This window comes from Acomys minous (assembly GCF_964271855.1).
Source record: "Acomys minous genome assembly, chromosome: 10".
Taxonomy (NCBI): Eukaryota; Metazoa; Chordata; class Mammalia; order Rodentia; family Muridae; genus Acomys; species Acomys minous.
The window spans coordinates 48508596-48534340 of record NC_140491.1 but is presented as its reverse complement, the minus strand read 5'-3'; the positions used below and the strand labels follow the sequence as shown (position 1 = coordinate 48534340).

At 46.3% G+C, this 25745-nt stretch overlaps 1 protein-coding gene across 6 annotated transcripts in view; it reads right to left on the bottom strand.

Annotated features, from left to right (window-relative positions):
- The window catches only part of NF2 (NF2, moesin-ezrin-radixin like (MERLIN) tumor suppressor), an 86371-nt gene that overhangs the window by 12644 nt on the left and 47982 nt on the right, over positions 1-25745 (bottom strand). For 5 of the 6 annotated variants that reach the window (XM_084798715.1, XM_084798713.1, XM_084798712.1 and 2 more), the window contains 9 exons: positions 25447-25522; positions 22058-22192; positions 16737-16811; positions 14699-14812; positions 11389-11511; positions 9860-10077; positions 7228-7333; positions 4229-4356; positions 1666-1831 (listed from right to left, as the gene is read on the bottom strand). In XM_084798715.1, coding sequence (XP_084654841.1) covers positions 1666-1831; positions 4229-4356; positions 7228-7333; positions 9860-10077; positions 11389-11511; positions 14699-14812; positions 16737-16811; positions 22058-22192; positions 25447-25522 — 1141 coding nt within the window. The remainder of the gene's footprint in view (positions 1-1665; positions 1832-4228; positions 4357-7227; positions 7334-9859; positions 10078-11388; positions 11512-14698; positions 14813-16736; positions 16812-22057; positions 22193-25446; positions 25523-25745) is intronic. The other variant, XM_084798716.1, reaches the window with a different exon arrangement.

Here is a 25745-nt window from a genome sequence, read left to right as displayed (position 1 = left end):
AGCACTCCAGGCGTCTGTAGCCTAGCTGACCACAGCAGTGGTGGCACCAGGGTGTCCAGGTGACTAGGAGGCAGGGGCCTGAAGTTGCTCCCTCAGGGCTGACTGGCTTACCAGCCCAGTCATGCTTTGGCTTAAGAGTAGAGGCCTCCCTTTTACTCCCCCTGCTCCTCCCTTTCTGAGACAGGGTCTTATAGAACACAGGCTGGACATGCACTTTTGTTGTAGCCAAATTGACCTTTAATCCTCCTGCCTCCTCTTCCTCCTGAGTTCTGTGGGCCACCATGCCTGGCTTTAAACTCCCCATTGATGTCTAATAATTTTGTTTTAAATGAGAAACCCAGAAAACAACAGGAGCCATCGGAAAGAGGGTGTGCAATGGGGTGATGCCGTCTCTCTTATGTTATTTATCTTTTTGTTTTGTTTAGTTTGAAACAGGGTTTCTCTGTGTAGCCTTGGCTGTCCTGAACTCACTTTGTAAACCAGGCCGGCCTCGAACTCACAAAGATCCTCTTGCTTCTGCCTCCCAAGTGCTGGATTAAAGGCGTGTGCCACCACGCCCGGCCCCCCTCTTATGTTATTAGGAAGAGTTCTCTACTTGGTGTCCATTGTAACATGCTAAGAAGAAATAGGGCTCCAAACTCTCCCCCTCTCCTCTCTCCTCTCTCTCTCTCTCTTTCTCTCTCGATATACACGCGTGCGCGTGCGCACAGACACACACACACACAGTGACAGCAGGGAGACATAGGTTTCTTAGCATTTTCAGTGACAACTTAAATCACTGAAAACAGAGACAGTCCTTGAACTGGAGACTGCTTTATAGACTGAAGTAAAGAGTGAAGCTTAACCTCATTAGTTACCATTCAAGTGCAAGGGAAAGGAGACAGGGTCTTAGTTCTGTAGTCCAGGCTGGCTTTGAACTTGCAATTCTACTGCCTCTGCCTCCTGAATGCTAGGATTACTGCTGTGAGCCAACACACCAGTCCCTTTATAACCTCTGTTTTATAGGGGCACCCAGCTAAAAACAGAGCACTAGCTTCCGGAGACACTTTCTGCTTTGCCCAAATAAGAGATATATACATTCTTGGGCTAATAATGAGGACTGAGAAACTTCTAAATACTAAATTGACAAGAACTCTAAATATCAGGAGAGAAAGATAGGACTCTGTGAGCCTCATAAACGAAGTTTCATCTTTTTAAACATTAACATTCTTCTAGATACTTCCTTTGAAGTATTAAAAAAAAACTTTGGAGATTCAGAATATGTTCTTACACAAAGACTAGAGGGGGCTCCATTCAGCAGCCCCTGGTCCACTGTGCGTCCTCATTAAGTGAGGCAGCTCCTTGGGCATAAGTCCCATTGGCTTTAGAGACAGAATCACTTTAGTGCCCAGTGATAGATCAAAACCCATCCTCAAACAAGGACTCAGCTCATCAGAGCTTTAACACAAGCTTCCATCAAGCCAGTGGGTTCACGGTCACTGGCAGATTAAATCCCTTTCTATCAGGAATTGAAATTTTTCCTTAACTGAGTACATGTTATTTAAAAAAAAAAAAAAAAGCCAACAGGCAACAGTTTAATGGCTGTGCTCCTGAGGAAATCAGATGACTATCCCACATTTCATTAATAAGTGTCCTGTTCAACAAAGCCCAGGAGACTCCAGGTACCTTTTTAATGGTATTGTGCTTGCTGCTGGTGCCGCCCCTGTCTGAGTTCTCGTTGTGTAGGATGTCCAAGGCTGTCTCCCTCTCTTTAAGTTTCAAGGCCTCAATTTCTGTCTTGAGTTCATTGAGCTGCTCCTGCAGATGCTTGCTCTTCTCCATGTACTCTACTCTATGGCAAGAAGAAACCACACATTACCACTGGCCGGACAACGAGGCAGGGAAGAGACAAGCCACGACTTACAAGCTGCTCAGTGTGGCAGCCAGGAGCGGAAGCTTGGGCTCACACCAGAACTCGGCCACTCAAAGCCAAGGGAGCTTGGGCTGTCCACTTGACTGCTATGAATCCCTTTCCCCGTCAGTACACTTGGGATAATAACTGCAGGCCTCTGGTCGGGGAGAAAGGCCTGGGTAAGCTTTCACAGTGCTCCACAAATAACCCCCGTCAGACAGCTGCGGTTTTGTACGAGGAATCACATCAGTGCTGGCCTCCTGAACCGCAGCACGCTTCTGCTGCCACTTTTCTGGAAGCAGTAAAGCAGGTGATCTCTTCAGGAGCCGCATCGACTCTCCCACTTACTCTGAGACCTTTAGAAAAAGATGTCAGACACTAACTCAGAGTAACATGAAGAGGTTAAAGTGTTTAACTGCGAGAGCATGAGCAGAAAACTATGTAACACAAAAATAAGGAAACACTCTGAAGGGATGGCTGAAGCCGGTCGATGGCTCTGCCAGCCTGTATGGAGGGAAAGTGCTGTGGGCTGATTGTGCTACCCTCGCTTATACGCTACAGCCACATGACCAATGCTTTAGGAGGTGAAGGCCTGGGAAGTGATTAGTTCATCAGCCTCATGATGGGATTTATGTCCCTAAAAAAAAAAAAAAGCCCGTGAGAGACCCCTGACACATATGAGCACACAGCAAGAAAGTGCCATCAGTCAAGCAGGAGGAAGGCGCCCATTAAACCGAGCCGACAATGCCTTGATCTTGGATTTCTAAGCCTCCAGAACTATGAGGAGAAGTAAATTTCTGTTGTTTATAAGCTTTCTAGCCTCTGGTATTTTGTTATAATAGGCAAACACACTAAGACAGTAAGAAAATACAAACTATAAAAAACCAAGAGACAGAACAGGATGTGGCCTTATGCTGATCACAACCACATAAACATGTACATCTGGACAACGGGAAAGGAACTCAGACTGATGCTCAGAGCAGCAACTCTGGATCATCAGCTTCTTAGCTGTTCTCAGCATGAGGGATCAAAGGAGCATAGGCTGGTGCAGGATGACTCATGCTGGACTCCGGAGAGCCATCCAGAGTGGACAGCAGTTAGTGAGGGGTTTCAATCCTTGTCCTGCTCCTCATCAGCTATGTGATGCTGGGTGAACTCGTCAAACTAAGTCTATTGTCTTATGTAAATGGAACACTAACATTGTTTTTTGGAGACTGGTCCTCGCTGCAGCCCAGGCCAGACTTGAATTTGCTATGTAGCTAAAGAGAATCTTGAAATTCTGATCCTTCTACATTTACTTCCTGAGCACTAAGATTAGTGGTGCACGCCACCATGCCTGACTTACACTGTGCTGGAGACGACCCAAGGCTTTGTGTATGCTGGGCAAGCACTCCACAAACTGAGCTTTATCCCCAGTCCCTAAAACCTGCCTTTGATGCCAGTGGGATGTTTGTTAATTAACATGAATTAAATGAGACAAACACTAAAAAGCTGTGACACACAGGTGTCCAATCCACAGTGTAGCTGTGATCTCTGCCAGCTGTAGTACTATTAACCAATTTACTTCTGGCTCAAGGAGTGAGAGGGATCTTACTTAGATTTCATCTACAATGGGGCTGACTCCCCATCTCAGCTTCACCTCTGCTGACCGCAGCGTGGAGGGAGGGCACCTGGCAGAAGTGGCTGCGGTCTGGCCGGGCTGAAGCTCTACTCTCGGGTGCCAGCATAGGGGAGCTGGTCCCAGCTGGGCCCTGGCTTTGCTCGGCCTAGGAACTCTTTTTCCTCCCCCGCGCCTTTTCTTCACCTTTTTTCTAGAACCACTGCTGAAGAAAGAACATGACCGGACCAAGAAGAGACTTGATACCCTATGAGCATATCCAGGGGGAAGAGGTGCCCCTCAGTCACAGTCATAGGGGAAGGGAGTAAGGGGAAAATGGGAGGGAGGGAGGAATGGGAGGATACAAGGGATGGGATAACAATTGAGATGTAATATGAATAAATTAATAAACTATATTTAAAAAAAAAAAGAACATGACCGGAAGAAAACTGTAGTTTAGTTCTATGCAGACAACAGTCTAACTCAGAAACTCACCACAACCCAGTCCTATTCTTCAGTCAAGACTGAACCACTATAAACCCCAGGCCACCACTATGATCAAGTGTTATTTTTATCCTGGGACATGACTGTTGTCCTGATCTGTTATCTTTAATTATTAATTAGGAAATTTATTCTCTAGTGGGCAAAACAAAGCAAATCTTTGTGACCTCTGTGTCCCCCAGGCCAGGTCCACTCACTCATATTCAAGACTGCCCCAAGCAGGCACAGAGGGTACATACTTTTCTTTCTCTATCTCCATGGAAAGCCGCTTCATGTCAGTATCCTTGAAGTCAAATGACAGGCTGTCACCGATGACGTCGAAGCTAGGTATGTCAGGAGGCAGTGGTGCTGGGATTGGGTTCATGGGCTGTCATGAGAACGCTCAGATTAGGAGGCTTAAATGACACGGCAAAGCCCTCTGGAGTCAATACTGCCAGGCAAGTGGTCCCAAAGCCGCCACATTCAGACACGTCACCCTTCTCTGCTCAGATCTCATTTCCATGATCACTTGAATCAAACACAAACTTGCACTCAGCTTTTCAGTTAGGAAACTCCCAGGCACTGGGCTAGGAGCTGGAGACACAGAGAAGACAGGCTCCCTGGCTCTAAGCAGATCAAAGTCTTGCTCAGGAAGCAGATGCATTTGCAAATCCTCACAGTTAAGTGAGGTGTCCACTAGCCAGGGGAGGACCAGAGGCGTAGGAGGTGGGAGGGGATCAGAGACTGAGCCAAAGGATACGGTGCCAGGCAAGAGGCACGCTGGTAGACGGGTAGAGGGTGCAACCAGAGCACTGCGCATTTGAAGTGCCTCCTGGCTTTGGATCAGAAAGGCTTTGCTGGCATGTTAGGGGCTTAGATGCAGAAGACAGCCAGAGGAGGGCTTGAAGGATGGTTAAGGTGAAGCCATTAAACTTGTTTTCTGGACCTTCTCATCCCAGAACAAAAGGTCACCTAGCATACAGCCCCCATCTACCTCTCTAGTGTCCCTCATTATTTGTCCTGTTAAATCATAAGCAATATTGCTTATTATCCCTTGGGCCATGTCAAGTTCCCATTTATGAACTTACACATATATCCTTTCCCCCCTCCCGGCTGCTCTCCTCTCTCTTCCTTCCTCCTCCCCTGTCATCTTCTATGGTCCTAGGGATGTGCATGTTAGGTAAACACTTCATCACTGAGCTATATCCCCAGCCCTAGTCTCTGCTTCTTTTCTTTTCTTTTTTTGGAGACAGGGTTTCTGAGTAGCCCTGGCTGTCCTGGACTCACTTTGTAGATCAGGCTGGCCTCTAACTACAGTGATCCCCAACTCTGTTTTTGTTGTTGTTGTTGTTTTTGTTTTTGTTTTTGAGACGGAATCTCACCGCAAGGCCCAAGCTGGTCTCAAACTGGTGAGCCTGCTGTCCTACCTTTCTGAGTGCTAGGACTGCAGGTGTGTCATCACATCTAGCAAACTCTCCAACCTGCTTTCAAAGTTCTCAACTCCTTTGGTCTCTTACCAAAGCCCTTCAGTCCCCTTCCCCTTGGCAAAATAGCTGCCTTTCCCTTTGTAGGTCTTTAGCATGGTGTGGACTGTGCTGCAATGGGTCTTTCCTCAGTTCCAACTGCAGAGATCCCTCATTGTTACCTCAGTATTTGTCTACGTCTACAAACATTTTGAAGGTAGACTCACTCTTTTCACAGTGTTTGGGATGGAACAGAGCCTCTCAACTTCACTTATGGCAATGAGGTCTAAGGCAGGAGGCGTGAGGAATGTCAAATGTGCCTCTGAGCAGGGGCCTCTAGGTCCTGCTTATACTCTGTTTTCAGGGCTGAATGTTGGCTATACGAGTCTGGTCTGTGAAAATTCATCAGGCTGGACAGTTGTAACTTACACATGACTATTTACTTTATACTTCAGAAAAATTCCCAGGAAGAACACTAGATGTTACCCTGTCAATGGGAGCAGAAACCTCTTTGGCACAGCCTCTTTGGCAGGTGTCACAAATGAACAGCTGATCTCACAGTTCTACTTATGAGAACTGATTCTACCAAAACTGTCATGTGTGTGCACAAAGATTTGTGTTCAGGGATGTTGAGTGCAGTTGTGTTCAAAATTGATACAGAAAACATACTAAGTACCCATCGATAGGGACTGGCTAGCTGAATTACAATCCACCTATACGACATGGTCTGATTAAGGAGCTCGTGTGTTCTCCTGTGGGAAACATTGCTAAAGGGAAGAGCAAAATGAAGAGCAGTTTAGGTTCACAGCCCAGCTGAGCCCTCAGATGACCACAATCCCAGCTGTCACCTGACTGTGACCATCCGGCGCTCCCAAGAGAAGACATGAGCCTGATTAATGCACCATGCCCGAGAGACAAGTAATGGTGTTTGCGGTTATCCGTTACCAGGGACAGCTAACGAGGACACGTGGCAATAGCACACTGCTTGCATTTCTCCAGCTCAAATCCTGGGCTCTCATGTCTCTGTGTCCTGAATGCCTCTGTGCCACGTGTGAATGTACCATGTGCACAAATGTGCAGTGTGTTTGTCATGTACACGACTGTTCACTATGTGTGCGGCATATGTGTGAAGAGTTATGTGTCTGTGCTGTGAATACATTGTGTCCTTGTCTAGACTACCCCATCCTGCCTTCCCTGCCCAGCAGGGCATGCTGCTCCTCTGCAGAACTCAGCCACACCGAGCCTTTCCTGCTCCTGGGCACCTGTGTCTATCTGTCAGGATGGAGATTTCCAACTGATGAGCAGAAACTCTCCAGAATGGAGTGTACAGAGGAAAGGAGGGAAGCAATGTCTACCTATCTTGTGACCCCACCCAGTAAAGGGCAGCCTCCCCGGCCCCAAACCCAGGTTGGCAGCTGGTTCTGGCACAGCAGTGATTTGTTCTGAGGTGTAAGTCAGCCCCTTCACAGAACCACACCAGCACATAGTATACACTGACAAGTGAAGACCACATTTAACTTGGCAGTAGGGATCTAGACAGCAAATTCTCTTGCGGGTAGACTATAACGTAGTTATAAACATTCCAGAGCTGGAAAGGGCCCTGTGGTCTGTTATCTATGTAGCAAAAGAGGTAACTGACTAGCTAGACAAGGCTAAACACAAACCAGGAGGGCCCAATCCAGCCCTAAATTTGCTTTGTCACTGGAAGGCACTGTGAAATGAACTAAAGGGCTGGGAGGTTTAGGGAAGTTGCCAGACCAAAGCAGCCAAAGCTGCGAGACTAAGCCCAGGCTCACTGGATATGTAGGCTTGGTGGCGATTTCTAAGAGCTTCTGCTTGGCTCTTCGCTCTGCTTCGCGGGCTTCCTGCAAGTCTTGCTTTAGCTGATCAGCCTCCTTGGCCCTGCAAAGAAAGAAAGAGATGTCAGCTCCACAGACCGGGACAAGGAGGGTGGCTGGACACTTACCTTACTTGTAGAGCAAGGACCTGGATGAACCCTGTACATGGCACCTAACAAGGCAAACAAGGACAATGTGGCAGGGACAGTTACAGGAAGCCAGAACTTCTAAAGTAAAAATAGTATTCCTGGGTGTTGTTTATTTTTTGTTTATTTATTTATTTTTTTTATATGGGGTTTCTCTGTGTAGCCTTGGCTGTCATGGACTTGCTTTGTAGACCAGGCTGGCCTCAAACTCACAGAGACTAGACTGCCTCTGCCTCCATGAGGGCTGGGACTACAGGCGTGCGCCACTGCATCCGGTTGGGTACTGTTTTTATATTAATGGTAAACCAGACTGAAATACGGGGTAGCTGGTGGGAACAACTGAAGCAGCAGTTCTGCAGGCCAGCAAAGTGCAGTGGTTTGTGCCTGTGGTACCAGCTACCCCAGGGGCTGAGGTAGGGGAATCACTTAAGGGGTCAGAGGTCAATTTGGGCACACAGGCAGATGCAATCTCAAAGTAACAAAAATAAGAGTGTGGTATCCCATGGCTTTAATCCCAGTACTAGGAGGCAGAGGCAGGCAGATCTCTAAGTTTTAGGCCAGCCTGATCTACGCAGTGAGTTCTAGGTAGCCAGGGCTGCACAGTGACACCCTGTCTCAAAACAAACAACAACCCCAAAACAGGTGGAGAGGAGGGAGAGTGGGTAGGGCCCAGAGGCAGTCCGCTTGTTTCTGGTGAGGAGTGGGCTGGGAAAGGGGAGCATCACAAGCCTTACATACCCAGGACTACAAAGGGTAGAACATGAGAGATCTGCTTCTTATAGGCCAAGTATCTACCTTCCTTGGCAGGAAGAAGTCCTGTCACTGAAGGCATCTATGTCTTGGTACAGAACTCTGCTCTATGGGTTGGGTACAACATGAAAGATTGTACAGAGGTCAAGTCCTAGAGATGTGATCCATACACAGAAAGGAGCCTGGAGTGGGCAGGCATCAAGGAGTCATATTCTCAGAGTGACATGAAAAAGTGGTGAGAAAAACTGTAGTGAATCTACCTTAGCAGCTAAGAGCCAAATTCAAGCGCTCTAAATCAACAGAGCCAACTGCTACATGGATTGTGCCAGTGTTTATCTGAAGGCCGCAGGACTAGAACAATCCAGAGCCTAGAAGAGTCTAAAGAGTACAGGTAACAGTTCTATCCTCTGGGGCTGGAGAGATGGCTCAGAGGTTAAGGGCACTGACTGCTCCTCCAGAGGTCCTGAGTTCAATTCCCAGCATCTGCATGGTGGCTCACAGCCATCTATCTATATTGTGATCTGATGCCCTCTTCTGGCATGCAAGTGAACATGCAGGCAGAATACTATATACGTAATAACAAATAAATAAATAAATATTTTTTAAAAACCCAAAAAACAAAAAAACCCCAGTTCTATCCTCCAACCTGGCCACAAGCTATGACAACCTGGTCACAAAAAACACAGCTACCCTGCTCCCCTAACTACTGGAAAACTACAGGGAACTAGGTAAGTAGTTTCTCTTTTGATGTAAATAACTGCTACTGATCTACATTAAAAGGGAAAAGAACCAAGCTGGTGTGTGTGTGTGTGTGTGTGTGTGTGTGTGTGTGTGTGTGTGTGTGTGAGAGAGAGAGAGAGAGAGAGAGAGAGAGAGAGAGAGAGAGAGACAGACACTTATGTGGGTGTGAGCCAGGGCAGAGGTCAATGAGGTCCTCTTGCCCTCCCCCGCAGTGGAGGGTCTCTCAGTCAATGTGTGCTCATTGAGTCAACTGGACCGGCTGGCCACTAGGCTCCACGGATCCCCTGTGGGGAGGCTAAGACACATGCCACTGTGCTCAGATTTTACATAGGTGATGGCAATACAAAGCCAGTTTTCATACTTGTACCGCAGGCACTTTACTGATAAGGCCTTATCTCTGACCCCACTTCCCCTTTAAAAAATGATTTTATTATGTGCATGGGTGTTTTGCAAGTCTGTATTTGTGTACCATGTGCATGCCTGGTGTCCACGGAGGCCAGAGAGGGTTGCGTCCTCTGGAAGTGGAATTACAGTTGGTTTCAAGTCACCATGTGGGTGCTGGGAATCCAACCCAGGTTCTTTGGAGAGTAGCTCTTAACCTCTGAGCCATCTCTCTAACACACTGCTCAACCCTCTACCCCCCTTTTTATACAAAAGAACCTCTTTTCTTCTGTGGCTAAAAGCAGTCTGTGGACATGCTTAAATGTTTTTCCTGCAAGCTTCACTATGAGAAGGACGGGGTTATGCTGTGAAACACGACAGAAAGGTTCCCTGGGAAAGAGAAGTATGTTCTCTGCCCTCCCAGGAGCTCCCATCCCACTAGCCTGTCAAGGAAGAATCTTACAGTCCTGTTCCCACAACAGACAAGTTGAGGATGCTCTAACCGGCTCTGGTAGGGCTGGGACCAAGGAAACAACCCTTTACCCAGCCCAGGGCCCAGGACGAGCATTCACCTCCTCTCTGACTCCTCCGCCATCTTCAGTGCCAGCACTTCAGCCTCCAGCACCTTCTGCTCCATCAGGCGCTTCTCCTCCTCTGTCCGAATGGCTGTGGCCTTGATCCGCTGCATCTCTTGCTCAGCCTCTGCAGCCTTTTGAGCCAGAAGCTTGGCCTCCTCCTCTGTGATCTGAGCCTTTTCAGCCAACAGGTCCGCTGTTTCCTCAGACCGCATCTGGGAAGAAAAGTACCTTCAAATAGTGCAGGGTCAGTGCATGCTTCCCACGGAGGCGGAGCAGTCCCTGTGCATGCTGGCCTCTCTGCCCAGGGCAACAAGGACCAGTCTTTTTTTTTTTTTTTTTTTTTAAACTTTGGTTTTTCTGTATAGGCGTTTTGCCTGTGTATATGTCTGTACATGATGCAGTACCTCTAGAAGCCAAAAGAGGATGCCCTGGGGCTGGAGTTACAGATGGCTGTGAGCTGCCATGGGGATGCTGGGAATCAAACCTGGTCCTCTAGAAGAGCAGCTGGACTTCTGAGCCATCTTTCCAGGCCCCAAGAGCCAGCCTTAGCCTCCCTGGGCCTCCCCCCTGAGAGACTCCCAGTCTGTCTGACAACAGAAGACACGCTACACACTCCAACTATTCAGCCGGGTCTCCCAGCCTCCACCATGGGAAAATGAAAAAAGCCTCTATGTAGAGAATGCATTTTGGCTGAAGCTTATGCTTGTAAGGGAATAAGCAATTTAAACTCTGTTCTGTCCCTTTAAGTCAGTGACTCAAAAGCAGAGGTGTCCACACCCACTCCTGTGCAAATGTCTGGAGATTATTTCCTGCAGTGCTAAAGAATCAAATATAAGGCGGGGCACGGCAGGTATGCCTTTTATCCAATCTCCAGTAAAATGAGGCAGGGAGGATCAAGAGTTCAAGGTTATCCTTGGCTATATACAAAGTCCAGTCTGGGATATCTGAAACCTGTCTCATCCCACTGCCCACCCACCCCCACCCAAACTGAATACACAAAAATAAATAAACACATGGGGCCATGGGCATGGTAGAAAAAGGCTGTGCCCCGGGCCACATCTGAGTCCTAGGACATTTTTGAGGTCAGGGTGGTGTTACTGGCAGCTAGCAGGTGGAGGCAGGAACTCTACAACCATCCTTCAATGCAGAGGGTTACTCCCAGGTTACGGCTGGTTCTACTTCTCAAGAGCTGGTAGGGCCAAAGTCAAGAATCCCTGACTTAAAGGCAGCTCAGCTGTGAAAGTAGAGTGTGGTTGCAAATGAACTTGATTCAAATTTCCCAGGGGAAAAAAAAGGCATTGGTGGGGTTTTCAGACAAGGTTTCTCTGTGGGTAGCCTTGGCTGTCCTGGACTCATTTTACAGACCAGGCTGGCCTTGAATTCACAGAGATCCTCCTGCACAGCTTTTCTTGGGGGACAGGCTGGCATTGGTCTTTTAAAAACAAATAAGCTCATGGTCCACAGGAGGTCTAACTCCACAAGTCCCGAAGGAGCCTCCAGGAGCCCCAGCCCTCAGAAATCACCAGCGCTTCATTGGCCATCGTTGCTTCTTCTTTCATCTGCAGGAGCCTCCTCTCTAACTCGTCTCTTGTACGCTCGGCCTCCTCCCGCATCTGCTTCTCCCGAGCCAGCCGCTGCCGCTCCATCTGAGAGTAAAACAACAGGCCCACGTCACAGTGCTCCAGGAACCCAAGGCCAGGGGCTTCTGGCACTTCCTCTCCACTGGGGACCTTTCTCGTGTCTTACTTTAGGAAGCCTGAGTCATTCTTCTCTACTATGCTCTGTCCTAAACTAACTGCAGAATTAAAAGCTGTACTCCTTGAGACAAATTCCGGTAGTGAATACAAATAACAAGATCCAAACTCCGGCTCCATGTGCAGAGAAAAGAGCATGCACGCACTATCATCTGCGTGACCTTATAGTGCCCTGTTATTTGTGATTGGCAATTCTCCATATAGGTTCCTCCTCCCCAAAACAGGGGCCCAGAACAAAAACCACAGCCCTCTTGTCTTCTCAGATGAGCCACACCTTGGCATTTCTAGTTCCTACAGCCCCTTTACACAATTTCATCTACAATAGTGCCACTTTTCCCTCTGCTTACATAGAATGGTGGTTTCCACACAGAATTGCACAGTAGGAAGCCGCAGAGGCTTTGCATGGTCTTGTACAGCCCCATGTGGAGGCAACTCAGAGCCAGGCAGGACCGCAGATCCATCCTTACGGAAACAGTACAAAGCCTCTACTGCCACCCCCTAGCCTTCTGGATCACAGTGTTAATTGGGCCACCTGCCAAGCTTAATAAGAGGACCAAGACTAAAGACAGCACAGTTCTCTGTGACTTTACTCCCAGGCACTGAGTTCAGAAAGTAGAAGCCAGAAGTGACCAATACTATATTCTGCTTTAGATAACAAAATCATGTTAATTACTCCTTTAAGCTCACCCAAACTCTACAAGGCTGCCCTTTCTAAATATGAAGTCCCCTCAGGCACATTTAATTGAAAGAATCATGCAAAACAGACAAGTAATAGAGTAAAGTCTTTGATTTTCCTCCTGACCTCAGTGAACAGCTTAGCAAACTGTTCTTCAATTTCCACTAAAATACAATTTCCATTCTCTTTTTGAAAAAAAGGACCAGGCTGTGCCTTGTACTTTTCATGAGACCTTCACCCTAAATTATAAAGGGCTACAAGTTTTCAAAGCAGGTTATGACTTATGAAGATTTTCAGGTATCTGGAAAGAGGCATTACTAGTTCCATTTTGCAGATGAGGAAACTAAGTCATGAATGTACTAAAGAAAAGATTTGGCTGCAAGGTTGCCATGCTCCATTGGGTGGCATTGGCACTATTCTCTTCTAGGGCCCAGGGGCCATCACTTTCCTTGATGCCTTTAGATCTCTAACTTGTAAACTTTCCGCTACTGAAAGTCAAGTCAGAGACTATGCTTCCTAAAGGCATCGCTATGCCCCATGCTAGCTTAGTAGCACATTTCTGTTCAATACAACCTATACCATCATCCTTAAAGCATCCTAAGGAGCACACTGATGGCCTGCTGTCCCAGAAAGCAAACAGAGGGCACACTCACAGCTCACTGGCTCAACCTGGGCATGTCTCTCTAAAGCCTGGGGCTGGGAGCCAGCCTCTCCAGGGTTCCCAAGTCAGGGAACACCACACAGACTCATTATTACACCTCTGAGCTTGTGAGTCCTGAGGGAAGCCAACTGCAGCTGTAGCTACTCTATCAAACAGTTCATCCCAAACCACAATTGAGAGTCTCAGGAGCAAGGCTCAAATTAGTTGTGGATTTCAGTGAGCAGGGAAGGTCTGTGAGTAGAAAGCAATGATGCAGCTAGTGCAGTCGGCTGGTGGGTGCTACCAGCACACCTGCAGAGGCCCGCGCCTGTGCCCAGGCTGACCTACAGCGCGGAGATGCAGCTGGGAGCCTAATTAGTATTCCACAGCATGCACTGAAATGCCTTCTTGTATTCTATCACCATCTAATTAGAAAGGGCACTGACCTGGCAGAGGAGACAGACGTAAAGGAAGACAGTCAGACAGACAGAGAGACAAAATCATGCCTGGCTACCTTGACCCAAGTCTCTGATGATCACATTTGAAGTACAGAAATGACTAAAGATTGTATTGGTTTTTTTTTTTTTAAAGATATGCTACTAGAATTTAGTATAAATTCCCCTTAGAATTTTTTTTTATCATATTTACTTATTTGTGTACGCAGGTGTGCATGTGGCAGTCAGAGGACAACTTGTAGAACTCAGTTTTCTCCTTCTAGCATGTAACTCCGGGTATCAAACTCAGGTTGCCAGGTTTGGTAGGGAACCTTTAACCACTGAGCCATCTCACCAGCCCAAGGCCAGCGTTAGCCAACAAAGATTCCAATAGGAATGAAATAAGAGGGCTGGAGAGATGGCTCAGAGGTTAAGAGCACTGTGTGTTCTCCCAGAGGTCCTCAGTTCAATTCCCAGCAACCACATGGTGGCTCACAACCATCTGTAATGTGATCTAACGCCCTCTTCTGGTGTGTATATGCAAAAAAAAAAAAAAAAAAAAAGGAATGAAATAAGAGCAGGTACATCTATAAGTATAATATTCTGGCTGACAACAGCTGTCCTTTATCTTGTAGGCAAAGACTGACCAAAAGCAGGTTCAGTTAGAACAAGGTTTTTAGCTCTTATTACTGTGTGTATGTGTGAGTGCATGAAGTGTGTGGTGCATGTTCTTTAGCACAAGTGTGGATGTCAGAGGACAACTCTGTGGTGTCAGTTCTCTCTCCATCTTTACATGGTTTCAGGTACAGTGTGAGGCTTACACAGCAAGTGCTCTTCTGTGATGAGCCACCTTGCTAGCCCTAAAACCATGTCTTAGCTGGGCAGGGTGGTACACGTCTGTGATCCCAGAATTAGGGAGGCTGAGGCAAGAAAACTGTCTGGAGTTTGAGGCCTGACTGGGCTCCACTGAGTGTACAGGTCAGCCAGGACTACATAGGAAGAATGTGTCTCAAACAAACAAACTAGAGCCGGGAAGGCAAGCTCAGTAAAGCTCTTGCTATGCAAACATGAGCACCTGAATTTGACCCCTAGCACCTACGAAAAAGGCCAGGCATGATAGCATCCTGAGAAGGTAGACGCAGACAGAGCCCAAGAGCTTGCTGGCTTCACTTTATCAGTGAGTCCCTGGCCCACTGAGAGACCCTGCCTCAAAAGACAAAGAGGACGGCTCTTGAAAAATGATACCCAAGGTTGACCTGTGGCCTCCAAAACTAACTGCACAAATACATCCATACACAAAGCCCATGAAATGAACAGACCCATACTCACCTGCTTTCTAGCCTTCTCCTCTCTGGCCTGGGCTTTCATCTGCTGAACTTCTAAAGAGTCAGCTTTCCTCCTCCTCATGAACAGGTCATGGTTCCCAATACACAGCTGGAGAATCTGTGGCCACAGAGGAGGAAAACATGTTAAGCACACAAATGTATTTGCTGCCTACTAGCCCACCATGCCACAGCATCTTGGGCTGGGGGGCGGGGAGTGTAGCAGTAAACCTGAGGGAAAAAGGAAATAAAACACAAAAGCCCGCTGATGGCTTCTAATGCTCCTAGCTCTGGAAATATGTACAATGAGGTACCTCAGATAATCCAGGAGATATCGGAGAAGACACTCCGTGAGTCATCCAAATGTACCAACCACAGTCTCCTAAGGCAACACATGGCAAGGCAGATCAGGAGGACAGGGCAGACCAACCAGGATGTTGGGTTGGGCCAAAGGTTATTCACATGGGAAGAACTAAACTGGCTTCTCCCTCATGCCAAAAAGCCGATTCTGGTTTCAAAGATAACTTTTACTTGAAAATACAGAGTTGTTTTTCTCTTTTCTTTTTCCCCCTGAGACAGGGTTTCTCTGTGTAGCCTTGGCTGTCCGGGACTTGCTTTGTAGACCAGGCTGGCTTCTAACTCACAGTGATCCACCTGCCTCTGCCTCCCGAGTGCTGGGATTAAAGGCGTGCGCCACCACGCTGTGCCAGAGTATTTTTTTAAATCAAGAAAGTGAAAGATACCGCCGGGCGTGGTGGCGCACACCTATAATCCCAGCACTCGGAAGGCAGAGGCAGGTGGATCGCTGTGAGTTCGAGGCCAGCCTGGTCTACAAAGCGGGTCCAGGACAGCCAAGGCTACACAGAGAAACCCTGTCTCGAAAAACCAAAAAAAAAAAAAAAAAAAAAAAAGGAAGAAAGTGAAAGACGTCAACTAAGAAAACACAGAGGAAGAAACAATAAAGATTTTGAATGTGTCAACATGAGATGAAAATTATTTGTCATGACATAAAGAAGGCAAATGAACCTCAGAAGGGAGGAGAATAATAATAAAGAAAACAGACAACCAAGAGGAAAGTGGCCAAAAGACATGAAACAAGAATTTAAATGAACAGGAAATTAGACTTGGTCAACAAATTATGAAAATGTGACTTCATTAGTGATTATAAAATGCAAATCAGCCAGGTGTGGTGGCACACGCCTTTAATCCCAGCACTCGGGAAGTAGAGGCAGGTGGATCCCTGTGTGTTCGAGGCCGGCTTGATCTACAATGCGACTTTAGAGCAGCCAACGCTATTCAGAGAAACCCTGTCTCAAAAAACCAAAAACCAAAAACCAAAAAAAGCAAAATGCAAATCAATATGGCAGGTAGGGGCTGAGATGTATCTTGGTGGTAGAGTGTTTCCTGGCATGCGCAAAGCCTTAGATTTTATCTTACTTCCCTGCTCTCTCACCAAAAAGAAAAAAAAAAAAAAACTCTGTAGGTTAAACTAAAGAGAAACATATTTACCAAATCAAATACCATTTTGCACCTCTTTTTTTTTTAAAGATTTATTTAATTATTATTATGTATACATTGTTCTGCCTGCATATACATCTGCAGAGCAGAAGAGGGCACCAGGTCACATTATAGATGGTTGTGAGCCACCATGTGGTTGCTGGGAATTGAACTTAAGACCTCTGGAGGAGCAGCCAGTGCCTCTGAGCCATCTCTCCAGCTCCTCATTTTGCACCTCTTAGCAAGAGAAACTAGGGCCAGATCCCTGGCAGAGAAGCTTTTTTAAAAAGGCAATATATAAAGAATTTAATTCCTGTGCTGGGCATGGTGGCGCATACCTTTAATCCCAACACTCCGGAGGCAGAGGCAAATGGATCGCTTGGTCCACAAAGCTAGTCCAGGAGAGCCAAGGCTACACACAGAAACCCTGTCTTGAAAAACAAACAAACAAACAAACAAACAAACAAAAAACCAACCAACCAACCAAACAAACAAAAATTCCTCAGAAAAGTTCATTTTCTGTCATGAAAACAAGGACCTCAACTTACCAGCTTATTAACACGTAGCTTTGAGGAGTTAAATTTGAAGACATCAATTTTCTTATCCAGTGGTTTAATAGTAAACTGAAAGAAAAGCGTACAGTTTCAGGTGACACACCGACTGGGAATCCACAAACGTTCCAACTACACAGCCTCTAGTCCCGGCTTCCTGGTGTCCAGAAGTGAAGCCTTGGGGCATTAGAGGTACCCCGGGCACCAAGACTGGAGCTGTCCAAGTTCATGACCCTAGCCATTTGGGTAGCTGTGAGGAAGTGACAGCAGTAACCTGAAGTTAGAACCATGAAGGGCCTGCTCTGGAGGCCACACTGGCACAGCTCCTCGCCTTCATAAAGTTCAGTCTAGTAGGAATTAGTCCAACGACAGCCAAATGCTTGAGAGATATGTTGGTCTCATTGGTGGGACATGTCAAAAATATCCTAGAGGTTTACAGCAGACTTACCACAGATGGGAGGTCTTAGAAGTAGAAGGCAATTAATAAGAATAAGAACACTGAAAAGTAAGAAGAGGAGGAGATGGTGAAAGGCGAAGGGGCAGGGACATTAACCTTATTAGCTCTTTAGTAACTGCAATGACATAGCAGGCTTAGTCAGACAGGAAGGCTGATGGGTGCTGAAGAGTAAGTCAGAGGGGGTTACAGTTGACGCGATATGATACAGCAAGTTACTATGGATTTTTGAACACGGTCAGCTGGTAAAAGTTGTTAAGAGAAAGAATAGTGTGAAGAAAGACGGATTGCTGTAAAAGAGAAATATATAGTTCCTGAAATCAAAATGAAGGATAGATGGCAACTCAGCAAGAGAAACTTAAACAAACAACAACAAAAACCCCCAAAACAAAAAAGGCAACTGCTATTCTGAACCACTGAGGGGACCAGAGAGATCCTGGATTCCAAGAATGGCCCCTGGAAATGTATCTCTAAGCTAGTAAGATACCGCATACCTGTCATATTAGCACAGAGGAGGCAGAGGGGGAAGGTCACAAGTTCAGAGCCAGCCTACTTTACATAAAGTTCCAGGCTAGCCAGGGAAACATGGCGAGACCAACTTCAAAAATAAAACAAAACAAGCATATCTAGACCAAAGCAGTATTTTATACACACATATGAAAAGATGACACCATTATGTTGTACAATTAGCATATACTGACAAATATTGTAAAAGCACAAACACATTCCTAAGAAAGACCTGTACAGCTGCCCCAGCAAGGCAGGGGACTGACTAAGCGAGAGGTGCGGCTCTTGCCTGCATGCGGCTTCTACCCTCCGGACCACAAAAACATAAAACAAAAAGAACGAGCTGCTTAGCAAAGAAACTTCCTGGGGAAAGCAGATTCTTGAGTAGTTTATATTGACCAATGAGAAATGAGCACAGGTAGAACCAAAAAAAACCCTTAGTTTAGCTTAGTTTGGCCAAGTCAATTTAGTCATCGTATTGCTCTGGTGTAGAATATTATTTATGAATTTCATAAAGCTTATTCCTAAGCCTTGCTACTGAACCTTAGAGATGCCAGTGGGAAGCCACAAGCAGCACGGGAACCACAGGCTATACACGAAGACTCCATGCACTTAAACCAACACTCTGTTTAGCGGGATGACTGCTATACGGAACGCTCAAAGCTACTTCCCATTATGGCTTGCCGCGGCAGCCGGGGGTCTGCTAGCCATGTGAGGTGCTGATGTGACGGACATAACGGGCCTACCCCGAGAGAGGGCACATTAGGTCTGTTGTGTCAGGTGTACCAGCGGGACCTCAGTCCCCAAGCGCTCTTATCAACAAGCATTTGAGGACTCTTTAGTGTACAAATGTATGATGCGTGGGGAACAGCCTCTGTGAAACTGGGAAGTGAAGAGCTTGTTACACCGGGACTCCCACTGCTTTAAGTCATGTGGCACTTCCAATTTAAGAACCTGAAAAAAAAGAACTACCTAATGCTCGCTTCCCAGGATAAACAGCTATAAAAACCAACAGTCAGAATGTCTAGTATTAAGAAATGCAGCTGGATGTAGTGGCGCACGCCTTTAATCCCAGCACTCGGGAGGCAGAGGCAAGTGGATCACAGTGAGTTCGAGGCCAACCTGGTCTACAAAGCGAGTCTAGGACACCAAAGGCCACAGAGAGAAACCCTGTCTCGAAAAAACCAAAAAGAAATGTGATTGGCCTGGCAAATGGCTCACCAGGTTAAGGCGATTGTCATTAATCCTTTAGAACTGAGTAGGATCCCTGGGACCAAAACAGTGTAGAGAGGAAAAAAAGACTCCTACAAGTTGTCCCCTGACTGCACACACTCGTCCTGGCACGTGCTACAGCCCTTCCTCCAGGAAGTAAATAAGCAACTTCATTTTGGGTTTGGAGTGAAGATGCACACCTGCAACCCCAGATTTGAAGAAACTGAGACAAGAGGTCTCTACATTCTAGACCATGCATCAAGCCTCTGTCAGAGACAGGGAGAGAGAGAGGGAGAGGAAGAAAGAAGAGTGGGGGAGAGGCAAGTTCAATCTGCCTCAGCAAGAATGCTTGAGAGGTCTAAACCACAGATTGTAAACAAGGGCCTAGTACCCCTTTCCTTGAGTTACTAAAAAAGAAAAACAAAATAAAAACCAGGAAATATGCTCCAAGACCTGCAGGCAACATAAACTATCACTGCCTCCTGTGCCTCAGATGCACACAGCTGGGCCTGCCTCCGGCCTGGTGTCTTGTGCTCTTAGGGCCCAGCCTCTGGACCACTCCGATAAGCAGGAACCCTGGCACCAGACGCTCTACCTCTCAGTCCTGCCACTCCACTCATCAGACACAAGATCTCAATGTGTCTGTCTCCTGGTGACCTGGATACTGTACATGTCTCTGCCTTAGAGTAAGTTTCTTCTGAGGACTTGATTGACAGCCAGGGCACATACCCTTGTAAGCTGAGGCCCTTTACAACTACATCACCAGCCCCTTCCACTCTACACAAACATTTATTTATTTACTCACTTATTTATGGAAGAATGGGGCACGTGCCTGAGCATACATGCAAAGGTCAGAGGACAACCTGTAGGACTTAGTTCTCTTCCAACACGAGGGGCTGAGGGATTGAGCTCAGGTCATTAGTCACTGAGCCACCTCACCAGCCCACAGTGTACTTATGCATTATAACAGTCTATTGAACCATGATTTCCTACAGAGCTAGCACTGGACTATCTGTACTTCTGTTTGCTCTGTGAGGCACAAAGCACATGTTCAATAATTTTTTTAATATTAATGGCTAGGAGGCCAGGGTGATGCTCAGTGGGATGGCAATAGCTTTGCACATGCAAGGCTCTGCGCTTAATGCCCAGTACCGTCTAGTAAAGATAAACAGAATGAATATATAAAACAGGACTGCTGCTTTGGATGAAGTCGTCATCTTATATAGAAATATGTGGATCCACTCTAGGGTCATACCTATAATCCCAGAATTTAGGAGGCTGAGGCAGCAGTGTTGCTGTCAGTACAAGGCCATTTGAACAACATAGAAATATATGAACCCAGGGCTGGAGGGATGGCTCCGCAGTTAAAAGCACTGATTGCTCTTCCAGAGGACCCAGGTTCACTTTCCAGCACCCACATGGCAGCTCACAGCTGTAACTCTAAGATCTGACACCCTCACACACACGTACATGCAGGCAAAACACCAATGCACATAAAATAATAATAAATTTAAAAAAAGAAGTATTTGGACCCAATGAATGGTACATAAGTTCCTCAAACTTTATCCTCTAACCCTTCAAAATATGGCAGTCTTTATCTTCATTCATGTCATTGTTGAAATCCCCACTGATGGCTAATCTTAGTTGTCAATTTTGACTGTATCTAGAATCAATTAAAATCCAAGCTGGGAGCCAGGCATCATTGCACAGGCCTTTAGTCCCAGCGCTTGGGAGGCAGACTGCTGTGAGTTCGAGGCCAGCCTGGTCTACAAAGTGAGTCCAGGACAGCCAAGACTACACAGAGAAACCCTGTCTCAAAAAACAAAACAAAAAGAGAGAGCACAGACTGCTCTTGCAGAGGACCCTAGTTCAATCCCCAGAAACCACACGGCAGCTCTCAACTGCCATAACTCCATGATCTGACATCTACAGACATATATGCCTGAACATAAAACGTACATAAAAACAACAAACAAACAAAAAACCCCAAGCTGCCGGGCACTCCTGTGAGCAGGTTTTCTTAATCAGATTATGAAACAGGAAGACCCACGCTAAATATGGGCCATAATGTCTGGTGGCAGCCTGCAAAAAAGGACACAGAAGGAGGAAACTTTTGCTTTCGCTTGCTTGTTTTCACTCTTGCTAGCAAGTTCATCTATCCTGTTGCTGTAGCATTCCTTCACCAATATCAGAACCAATTCATTGGGATTACAACACAGACTGAACAGCAGCCATTCTTCAAGAATCGTCCAGGCCTTCAGCACAGACTGGGACCGCAGAGACGTCCAGCCTTGTGGCTTCTCACCCTCTCCAGTGTGAGGCAGCTAGTGCTGGACTACAACTTCATGCCGTAAGCCAATCTGAGGAATGCCTTTTAATATACACATTTCTCCTATCAGTTGTGCTCTTTAGAGAATTTTGACTAACACATCTCTATAAAATATCTAACTATCAGCCTGGCATGGTGGTGGTGCCTTTAATCCCAGCACTCAGGAAGCAGAATTAAAGGCTGGTCTATAAGGCAGATCCGAGGCCAGGCAGGACACAGGAAGTCCCTTTCAAAAACTAACAAGCCATGGTCAGTGACTCACACCTTTGATCCCAGCTTCCAGGGAGGCAGAGGCAGGTGGATCACTGTGAGTTTGAGGCCAGCCTGGTCTACAGAGTGAGTCCAGGACAGCCAAGGACACACAGAGAAACCCTGGGGGGAAGGGGGGAGAAGCATCCCCTACCACCACAGGCATGCACGCATGCACACTTTCCCACTACCTGTACCAAATACAGTACACTGGGAGAAGCTTAACACAGACCACAGTTAAAATACAAAGAACCAGAAAGCCAAGTAATGAGAAAATGTTTCTTTTTTCCTTCTTTCTGTTCTTTGGGGTTTAGTCCTGACAGGTTGAGCCGCTCACTCTCTTGTTAGTCAATAGTAGGGTTTAGCCATGCCCTTTGAAAAAAGGATGTCAAAACTCTCGATAAGTACTTTAAAAATCAACAACCAAAGTTCTAAAGCCTGGGAATTAAAGGACTTTTACTGACAAGGAGACGGTCGGCCTTGGGAAGCGTTGGCAAAGAGAAGTGGTAAGGACCTTCGGCAGGACCACTGCACCACAAGTGGCACCTGTGTAGAGACTTGTCCTACCTCCTTGTCGCTGTAGGAGATGTTTCGGATTTCATTCCATGGGAAGGAGATCTTGGGGGTCAGCCTGTTCTCAGGGTCATAGATATGAAGGCCGAGAGCATCCACTCCAAGCAGCAACTCTGTGCCCTTTTTATTCTGCAGAGCCAATAAAGAGCAGCTGTTGTCAGCTTCCGACTGGGGATTTTATTCAACTTTCTAAAGAATCTGGCACACACTGTTACATTTGACAAGTTTCAACAAGTCCCAACAGAAATCACAGCTCTCTTACAACCCAGGAGGCTTCCAGCTTCTGGATTTAGTGAAGCAGAGGCAAAACAATACCATTTCTGTGATTGGCGTGTCCCCTGCAAGGACCACCGTGGACTCAGGCTCCTGTCATTGGCTTGGTGGCTGAAGAAATGGTAACTTAAAATTCTGTTGTGAGTACTAGCTAAATAGGCAGATTATCAGAGGGAGGGGCAACACCCAAATGTCTGAACATTTCTCCCATTACAGGAAGTGGTAGCTTTACATTGCTTGATCACGGTTGCTTGATGGTGGTGTTCTTGTCTGGTATATACAAGGCCCTACATTTGATCGTCATCATCACAGACACAGCTGTTGGATTTCTAGAAGAAAAAATTTAAGTCCAGGCACCAGACAGCTTCATTTAGGTTACAGTGCAGCTCCGTGTATACACCACACCCCACACGGCACCACGTGAGCTGTAGGAGCTAGGTGGTGGCATACACGGCAGTCCCTGAGGACTTCATTTTCCCATGTGTTTCAAATGCTTGATAATTAAAAGTTGGAAGAAATACGAAAATAAATTATATATAAATTACACTTCGATGCAGCTGTTTAAAACACAAGTTAACTATGAATGCTATACTTCTAAGAGCAGTCCTGGTTAACTCTGCAGCCAGAGGCTCAGGGCCTGTGCCCCAAGTTACTGAGCAGCCGTGGAGCCACTGCCCCGCCCCCACAGGCAGGTCAATCTGAAACTCCCTGCACACACAAGGACACTACAGCTCCTGACCCCTTGCTGACAAGGAAATCGCGTCAAGACTCATGGGTAGAAGAGCATATCTGCAAACTGAGAAGGTGCTTGGGCTGTGAGGAGTACCAGTCTAACAGCAGCTGTTAGAGGGGGAGGTGAGCACCCCAAGATAAACCTCCTATTCCTCCTAACACCTGAAACCAGGTGCTGCCACCCAGCCGTGCAGTGTTCTGCTTGTCTACGAAGCTTTTGAAACGGATGTGCTGACAGAGGTGAGGCTGTATACATTTATAGCCCATTATGGAAAATAAGGCATTTCCTTTTGTTTCTGATAATTTAGTTTAAATAAAAGAAAGGATTCCACCCTCCGCTCTCAACACTTCTAGAAACTAGTGAAGGTAATACAAATAACTCTTCTGAAATTGTACAAGTATATGTACAATTGTACAAATATCTATTTACCAGTTAAAATACATGAACTGTTTATCTTCCCTAGTTAATGACAGAATTTGAGATGTCTACCATAAAGTCACTAAAATGTCTTTAACTCTATTGGTCAGCATAAAAAGCATTTAAAAATTAATTCACGTTCATCTGATTAATGTAGAAATATTCCTTAATAAGAGGCTGGTTATTGGACCACTGTGATGGTTTAGTGAGTAAAGATGCTCACTGCCATGCCTGATGGCCTGAGTTGGCCCCCAGGACACAATGGTGGAAGAAGAGAACTCTAGCAATGTTGTCCTCTGCCGGCCACCAGAAATTGGGAGATAAACAAATAGATAACAAATAAAGTAAATACACATTTCGTCCTCTAAGTAAAATAAATTTATAAGACACTCTGGTTTAGTTTGGTTTTTGGAAACAGAGTTTCTCTGTGTGGACCTGTCTGTCCTGGAACTCACTCTGTAGACCAGACTCATAGAAACTGGCCTGGCTCTGCCTCCCTAGTGCTGGGATTGAAGGTGTGTGCTTCCACCCTCCAGACTAAGAAAAGTATTGCAAAAGTTAAAACAACAATTAATGTTGGTGCTGGGCAAGAGATGTTCATTGGGTTGACAAAACCACAGAAATGCATTAAATTGGTCTAACCTCAAAGAAATGGGTATCAAATACAAATTAATGAAGCTTTTAATTATTTAGTATTTACTTATGTGTGTTGTGTCTGCATGCATGCTTATGCCACAGCACACAGGTGAAGATCACAGGACAGTGTGTGGGAACAGGATCTCTCCTTTCACCATGTAAATTCCATGGAAGAACGCAGGATGTCAGGCTTGGCAGCCAGTACCTTATCTACTGCCCACCACACTGGCCTCACGAAACATTAGAAATAACTTTCTGTATTTCTTAGATTAATTTTCCTTCTTTTTTTCTTTCAGTTATGTATTTGTGGGTCTGGGCACTTAAGTCCCCTCAGAGGCCAGAGGTATCAGATCCCTCAGGAGCTGGAGTTTTCAAGCAGTTGCGAGCCTCCCAAACTGGGGGCAGAGAACTGAACTCAGGTCCCGCTGCAAATAAGATGTCTTTGAGGCACTTGCTTAGTATAGTAGAACATTTCAGTGTGTTCAGTATTTTATAAAAGAAATCCACAAAAACTTGTATTTAGGAAAGAAATTAAGTAGAAAGCTATCCTAGAATCCTGGAGACATGCTTAATTCAACTTACTCACAGCTAACATAAAGACTGCAGGAACCCAAAAAGGAAAGCAGAGAATAAGTGGATCATAAAGGTTGATGACTGCAGCTCATCTTTAGTGCCTACTCATCGGTGGCCAAGCATCTTAACATCCATTCATCCACCACTGAAGAAAAGCTTGGGTACATCACATGTTCTCCTTTAGAAAAAGCCATGGATACACTGCACCCGGCAGCCAAATCCTCCCACAGGAGAAAGACATGCTCTAGGGCCAGACCTGAACAGAACACAAATGCCTTTCTCTGCAGAGGCACTGGTTCCCAGAGGCCTGGGGACCATTAATGGTCTGAATAGAAAACTAATTAGCCTCACAGTGAGAACAAGAGTTCCACCTACACAAATTAGGAATCTATAAGAGCAGCCTTACTTTCGGTGGGCCCCAGGGAAAGACATTATTTCCAGGTGCTCCTTGGATCTCACTAGAGGCCAGAATAATCAAACATTACACGGCCAGCGTTCCAACAAGTCTCCGCTGAAAAGAGGGCCAGGTCCAAGTCCCTGAAGGTACCACTGACACTTAATTACTTCTGATCTAATTTGAAGTCCCCAAATAAAAAAGCCAGGCTCTCGACCCCTGTCTTCCTTTTTTCTTCTTTACCACTGAACCGCAAAAGACCCTAGCTACCCTGGGATGAGGAAGTAAGCTATGTGGCCATGTGGCCTCCGCACAGTCTCTCCGACAGCCAGGGGACTTGGGGATGAGTCAACACACCCGGATTGTAAAGTAGTTCACACCGTACATCTCCAGGTCCTGAGCTATCTTCAAATACTCCATTTCCGCTTCATCCCTGTGAGGAGAATGGAAGACATCGTCACGGGGGCTAAGGGACAAGGGTGAGGACAGAGGCTTGCCAAGCCAAGCATTCTGGGCATGCTGTGGACTTACGACAGCTGCAGAAGATGACAGACAGACCAGACAGCAGCGCCACTCTTCCCAACCCAGAGTCTATTAAACCCAGGCAGAATTTCCCGTCCCCGTGAAAATAAGAAAACAGACTCATTACACTGACT